The sequence below is a fragment of the Chiloscyllium plagiosum genome, unplaced genomic scaffold (genome assembly GCF_004010195.1).
Source record: "Chiloscyllium plagiosum isolate BGI_BamShark_2017 unplaced genomic scaffold, ASM401019v2 scaf_195, whole genome shotgun sequence".
Classification (NCBI taxonomy): Eukaryota; Metazoa; Chordata; class Chondrichthyes; order Orectolobiformes; family Hemiscylliidae; genus Chiloscyllium; species Chiloscyllium plagiosum.
The window spans coordinates 11630-19128 of NW_025212503.1; the positions used below are offsets into that span (position 1 = coordinate 11630).

At 53.6% G+C, this 7499-nt stretch overlaps 1 protein-coding gene across 1 annotated transcript; it reads left to right on the forward strand.

The window, feature by feature from the left end:
- Positions 1–4558: 4558 nt before the first annotated feature.
- On the forward strand, positions 4559–6898 carry LOC122547404 (tyrosinase-like; the record flags this gene model as incomplete). Its single annotated transcript, XM_043686030.1, has 2 exons — positions 4559–5388; positions 6639–6898. Coding segments are annotated over exons 1-2 (1090 nt in total), but the record flags the coding sequence as incomplete, so codon positions are not given.
- Positions 6899–7499: the final 601 nt, after the last annotated feature.

The window sequence follows — 7499 nt, forward strand, 5'->3', positions numbered from 1 at the left end:
CCCACCCTAACCTGTACATCCCTGGGCACTACGGGACAATTTCCCCACGGCCAACCCACCATAACCTGCACATCCCTGGGCACCAAGGGACAATATCCCCACGGCCAATCCCACCCTAACCTGTACATCCCTGGGCACTACGGGACAATTTCCCCACGGCCAACCCACCATAACCTGCACATCCCTGGGCACCAAGGGACAATATCCCCACGGCCAATCCCACCCTAACCTGTACATCCCTGGGCACTACGGGACAATTTCCCCACGGCCAACCCACCATAACCTGCACATCCCTGGGCACCAAGGGACAATATCCCCACGGCCAATCCCACCCTAACCTACACATCCCTGGGCACTACGGGACAATTTCCCCACGGCTAATCCCACCCTAACCTGCACATCCCTGGGCACTACGGGACAATTTCCCCACGGCCAACCCACCATAACCTGCACATCCCTGGGCACCAAGGGACAATATCCCCACGGCCAATCCCACCCTAACCTGTACATCCCTGGGCACCACGGGACAATTTCCCCACGGCCAATCCCACCCTAACCTGCACATTCCTGGGCACCACGGGACAATTTCCCCATGGCTAATCCCACCCTAACCTACACATCCCTGGGCACTACGGGACAATTTCCCCACGGCTAATCCCACTCTAACCTGCACATCCCTGGGCACTACGGGACAATTTCCCCATGGCTAATCCCACTCTAACTTGCACATCCCTGGGCACTACGGGACAATTTCCCCATTGCCAATCCACCCTAACCTGCACATCTTCGAAGTGTGGGAGGAAACCGGAGCACCCTGAGGAAACCCACGCAGACACGGGGAGAACGTGCAAACTCCACACACATAGTCGCCCGAGGCGGGAATTGAACCTGGGACCCTGGCGCTGTGAGGCAGCAGTGCTAACCACTCAGCCACCATGCTGCTCATAGGGGTTTACTGAAGAAGGAAATCAGGAGGGCGAAAAGGGGGCATGAGATAGCCTTGGCTGTGAAGATTAGGGTGAATCCAAAGAGATTCTTTCAGTATATTAAGGGAAAAAGAATACCGAGAGAGAAAATAGGACCCACCTCGAAGACCAAAGTGGACATGTATTTGTGGAACCACAGGAGGTGGGCAAAGTCCTGAATAAATATTTCTCCTGTGTTTACCTTGGAGAGTTGGGAACTTGGGGAAGTTAGTGGTCATATCTTGGGGACAGTCCATATCACAGTAGAGAAGGAGGTGTTCGATGTAGTAGAATGTATGAAGGTGGATAAATCTCCTGGTCCTGACCAAATATATCCAAGAGACAAGACAAGGAATTGTGGAAGCCTTGGCTGACATTGCTGCATCATGGTTAGCCACGGGTTCGATCCTGGAAGATTGGAGGGTAGCAAAGAAGGGCTGCGAAGAGAAACCTGACAACTATAGACCAGTGAGCCTCACACCTATATGGTAGGCAAGTTACTTGAGAAGACTCTGAGATAAGACATCCATGCATTTGGAAAGACAGGATTTGATTAGGAGTAGTCAGCAAGGCTTTGTGTATGGGAGATCATGCCTCCCAAATTTGTCCGAGCTCTTTGATGAAGGGACCAGGAAGGTTGACAAGGGCAGGGCAGGAGACGTCTGGATTTGATAAGGTCCCACATGGTAGGCTGCTCTGGAAGGTTAGTGCACATGGAATCTAGGGAGAGCTGGATACATACTTGGCTTGATGGTAGGAAGCAGAGAGTAATGGTGGAAGGATGTTGGTCGGACTGAAGGCCTCTGACCAGTGGAGTGCCTCAGGGGTCGGCGCTGGGCCCATGGCTGTTTGTTGTCTCTATCAATGACTTGGATGAGAATGTACAAGGCATGGTTAGTAATTCTGCAGATGACACTAAAATAGGTGGGATCGTGGACAGTGGGCAAGGTTATCAGAAATGGCAGCAGGACCTTGATCAGCTGGGGAAGTGGGCCGGGAAATGGCAACTGGAGTTTCATACAGATAAGTGTGACGGCTTGCATTTTGCAAAGTCAAATAAATCAAGGTAGGAGTTTCATGGTGAACAGGTTTAGTGGAACAGAGGGACTTTGGAATTCAGATGCATGTTTTCCTGGAAACCCCTGGTAGACAGGACAGGGCAGTGAAGCAGGCTTTGGGCACACTGGCCTCCATCAGTCAGGGCATTGAGTACAGAAGTCGGGAACTTACGTTGCAGTTGTACAGGATGTTGGTGAGGCCACACTCGGAGTATTGTGTCCCGTTTCAGTCACCTTGCTATAGAACGGATGTTATTAAACTGGAAGGAGTGCGGGAGACATTTACAAGGATGGTGCCAGGGCTCAACGTCTGAGTGATAGGGAGAGGTTGGACAAGCGAGGACCTTTCTCTATACAGCCTAGGAGACTGAGGGGGGAATCGTATAGAGGTGTATAAGATCATGAGAGACATGGATCAGGTGGATGCACTCAGTCTTTTTCCCCAGGGTTGGGGAATCAAGGACTGGAGGGCATCAGGTTAAGGTGAGAGGGGGAGGAATAACAAGGGGCAGCTTTCTTTACCCAGAGGGTGGTACGCAAATGGAGTGAGCTGCCAGGGGAAGTGGTTGAGGCGGGTACATTAACAACATTTAAAAGGCATTTGGACAAATACATGGATAGGAAAGGGTTAGAAGGATATGGGCCAAGTGCAAGGGAAAGGAGGTTCAATTAGATGGCCATTTGGGTTATGGGCCTGTCTTTGTGCTGCAGGACTCTATGACTCTAATTGAGAACAAGAGTCAGGATGTCATGTTGCAGCTTTTTCATTAAACGTTGGTTAGGCCAAAGTTAGAGTATTGTGCTCGATTCTGGTCACCACATTACAGGGAGGGTGTGCAGGCTTCGGAGAGGGTGCAGAAGAGGTTTACCGAGGTGCTGCCCGGATTAGTGGGTATGAGCTGTAAGGAGAGGCTAGAAAAACTCTGGTCATTTTCTCCAGAGGGAAGACTTGGTTGAAGCCTATAAAGTTATGAGATGCATAGGTACAAGTGACAGTCAGAATCTTTTCCCCAGATTCTAAGTTCAAACAAGAGGTTTTTTTTTTTTGCACAGACTGGCTGGAGGCTGGAATGCGCTACCAGGAGTTGAGGTGGATGCCAATACAATAGGGGTGTTTAAGGGACTTTTAGATAAGCACATGGACACACAAGTGATGGAGGGGTATGGACCAAGGGAAGGCAGAAACGGCTAGTTCAATTTGGCATCATGTTTGGCACAACATCGGGAGTTGAAGGGCCTGTTCCTTTACTGCGCTGTTTTAAGTTCTATAAAACGGGATAGACTTCAAACTGATCTAGCAGCTCAAGACTGGGCATCCATGGGGCGCTGTGGGCCATCGACAGCAGCAGAACTGTTCTCCAGCACAATCTGTAACCTCGTGGCCCGGCACATGCCCCCACTCAACCCATTCCCATCAAGCCTGGTCCAATGGAGAGTGCAGAAGGGCATGCCAGCAGCAACGTTACCAAACAGGATTAACTGCGTGGCCAATCGGCATAAACACCAACCGACAGACAGAGCTAAGCGATCCCCTAACCAATGGATCAGATCTATGCTCTGGGATGCTGCCACATCCAGTTGCCAATGACGGTGGATAATTAAACAACTCACTGGAGGAGGTGGGACCTCCACAAACATCCCCATCCTCAACGATGGAGGAGCCCCCTGCACATCAGAAAGGCTAAAGCAATCTTCAGTCAGAGTGGATGATCCGTCTCAGCCTCCCCCCCCCTCCCAGTGGTCCCCAGCGTCTCAGATACCAGTCTCCAGCCAATTCGAGAAAGGGTTAGAGACACTGGATACGGGCCCTGACAGCGCTTCGGCCAGAGTACTGCAGACGTGGGCTCCTGAACTTGCCGCTCGCCCCTGGCCAAGCTGTTCCAGTAGAGTTACAGCGCTGGCATTTACCCAACAATGTGGAACATGGCCCAGGTACATGGCTCGGGCATAAGACAATGTAGGGCCAGGGCTCCCTGATAACAGTCCCTAACAGCACTGTGTGGGTTGCCCATACAGCACGCCTCACAGGATACTGCAGTGAGTTGAGAAGGCAGCTCATTACCACCGCCTCTAGCAGGCAGTTGGGGGCAGGAAATAAGTGCCAACCCAGCCAGCAATGCCCACCTCATGTAAAGTGCTTGAAACAGACTCCAACCTGAGCAGCCAGTGCCCTTGTTCATCGATGAAGATGTGGAAGGGAGTGTCTAGTGCACTTGCTTGGCAGTAACCAGTCACTGGACAGGGAGGGAAAGATATTCTTGGCATTGAGAAGGAAAGGGAAGGAGAAGAGGGAGGGAGGGAATGGGGAGGAAGGGATTTGTAGTGTCTGTCAGGGATCCAAACAGGATGTTGCTAACCAAACGCAAACAGTTCCTTGATGGTAATCTCCTGTGATTGTAATCTCTGCTTGCTGGTCAGATAACAACTGGTAAATGGGCACGTGGCACTGAGCGAGTCCCGTATAAATCTGCAGACGTGGGCTGCACAGACACAGTGCCCACTCGCTGGACATCCACATACAGAGAATTCCGGACCATGTCTCTGGGGCTGGAGCTGGCGTGCGTGCTGCTGATCCTGGGCACGGCCCGGGCAATGATTCCCATCCAGTGCGGAACGCCGGCCCACGTGGAGAGCGGGGTGTGCTGCCCCACCTTCTGGGGCGACGGCTCACCGTGCGGATCAGCCTCGGGCCGGGGGGTGTGCCAGGACGTCACGGGGGAGACCCCGCAGGAGCGGGCAGAGCGGGAGAGGGTGCAGCGCAACTCGCGGGACTTCCGCCTGTGGTGGCCCACCTACTTCTTCAGGCGTCTGTGCGTGTGCCGTGGGAACTTTGGTGGCGCCGACTGTGGGGAGTGCGCCCACGGCTGGCGGGGGGCATGGTGCCAGGCCAGGCACATAGTCATCCGCCGGGACATCTCCGCCCTGCCCCTGGCCCAACAGCGACTTTTCGTGCAAAGGCTGCACCAGGCGAAGGTCACTCTCAGTCAGCGCTACGTCATCTATGCCAGCAGGAGTTACACACCCGGCTCTGCCATGACCTTCCGCCGTGCCAGCGTCTACGATGCGACTTCCTACTTGCACTACATCGCCTCCAAGAACATCGGCTCGACTGATTCCAACTTTGGGCACCGCAGCACAGGCTTCCTGAGCTGGCACCGGCTGTACCTCATCCGCCTGGAGAACGAGATCCGCAACATGACCGGGGACCAGGATTTCTCCATTCCCATATGGAACTGGGCCGGGAAAACCCACTGTGACGTCTGCACCAACAACCTCTTCGGGGCCAGTCTCCCAGACGGGCATCTCTCCCCGGGTTCTATATTCAGCAGCTGGAGGGTAAGGAGGGACGTGGGCACCTCGGAGGGGTGAGAAGGGTTGGGAATCTGTGGGATTCCCTGCCCAGCGAAGCAGCCGAGGCTACCTGGTTGAATGTTGGGAATTTGGAACAGGAAAGGGATGCAAGGTTACAGGGAGCGGGTGGGCAGGTGTGGCTCAGCTGTGATTTTATGGAATGGTGGAGCAGGCTCTAGGGGCCAGATAGCCTACTCCTGCTGATATTTCCAATGTTCCAATGTTGTTCGGGAAGCAGGGAGGTTTAATAGGTATTCCCCAAAGGGTCCATGGACAGTATCCCCACCCACAGCAACTCTCAAACAGATGGCAGAGGGACCTCGGACACAGGCGGTGGTAAGCACCATCCACAGCGAGCTCCCCGTCCCCCGCAAAACCACACACCATGATGACACGCACACATTTTTGGGGAAGGCGTATTGAGGAGATTGAGGGACACGGGGAGAGTGTGGGAGACTGGGAGGTGGATAGATTGTTGGGGGGGAGACACTGAGGGACACGGGGAGAGTGTGGGAGACTGGGAGATGGATAGATCTTTGGGGGGAGACACTGAAGGGATTCAGAGACATGGGAGACTGAGATGAGGCTTGGAAGCCTGCAGTGAGTAACTCGCCTCCTGACACCTGAACGTCTATCCACCATCTACAAAGCACAAGTCAGGAGTATGATGGAATAATTCTCTACAGCTCCAAGATCTCGAGAAGCTTGATATCGTCCAGGACCCAGCAGCCCCCGCTTAATAGAGAGCACATCCACAAACCATCCCCCACTGACGCTCACTAGCAGCAGTGTGTGCTGTCTACAAGCTGCACAGCGGGGATTCACCAAAGTTCCTCAGATAGCACTATGCAAACCCACAGCTGCTTCCATCTCGAAGGACAAGGGGCAGCAGATACACGGGAACACCAGCCGCCTGGAAAGTTTCCCTCCAAGCCACTCACCATCCAAGACTTGGCAATATATCACTGTTCCTGGGTCAAAATCCTGGAGTGGCCTCCCTCAGCGCATTGTGGGTGAACTTGCAGCAGGTGAACTGTGGTGGTTCCCCATTTCTCAAAGGGAGCAAATAGGGACAGGGGAAGAAAGGCTTGGGGCCCAGCCAGTGACACCCCGTCCCACCAGGGAATGTTAAAAAAAAAAGGAAGGGAAGATTTCCCTGCTTGGAGCGAGGAGGAGAGGCAGTGGAGGAGGAGTCTGGGGGGAGGGAAGGGCCATGTTAAAATTAACAAGGCAGCCATTTCGCGGTAACATGGTGTTTCCGGAGCGGATTCGGAATCCTGGCTTCCATTGATGGTTTGTCTCTCTCTCTCCTTTACTCCAAGAAATTCTGTGACGAGGTTGAGAACCAGCAGTCGGGTTTTCACCAGGTCTGTTCCCCAGTGCCCGGTGGTCCCATCGTCCGATACAACCACAACAACGAGCTGCCCACCTGGAGTGACGTGCGAAGCTGTCTGCAGATGCAGGCCTTCGACACTCCTCCCTACGACACCACCGCCACCTACTCTTTCCGGAACATGCTGGAAGGTACGGGATGAGGGCCGGGGCGGTCCGGAAGGCGTACTCTCCCTCTACACCCTCCCCCCCCGCCCCCACACATTACCCTACCCTACCCAATACGACCTGTATGTTGGGTTGCGGGGGGAGGAGGACGCGGCAGGGGGCTGGGGGAGGGGTTAAATTAACTGCAGTGAGGGTTTTTGTCTGCGCATCTCACTGCTTCTGTGAGGGGGTGGGGGTGGAGTGATATTATCACGAGACTGTTAATCCAGAGACCTAGGGAACGTTCTGGGGAGCTGGGTTCCAATCCCACCACAGCAGATGGTGGCATTTAAATTCAGTAAATATCTGGAATTAAGAACCTAAGGACCACTACAAATCGGTTGTCAATCAGGGTCACTCATGCCCTTTCGGCCACCCTTATCTGGTCTGACCTACATGTGACTCTCAACCACAACAATGTGGCTGACTGCCCTCTGGGCAATTAGGGAGGGCTAATAAAAGCCAGTCCAGCCAGCGACAGCCTCATCCTCTTCCAGAATAAAGCTACCCTGTTGACGAGAGAGCTTTGGATCCCCAGTGAGCTGGGGGCTTTTAGAAAACAAACTCCACCTCAAGCACTCACCAA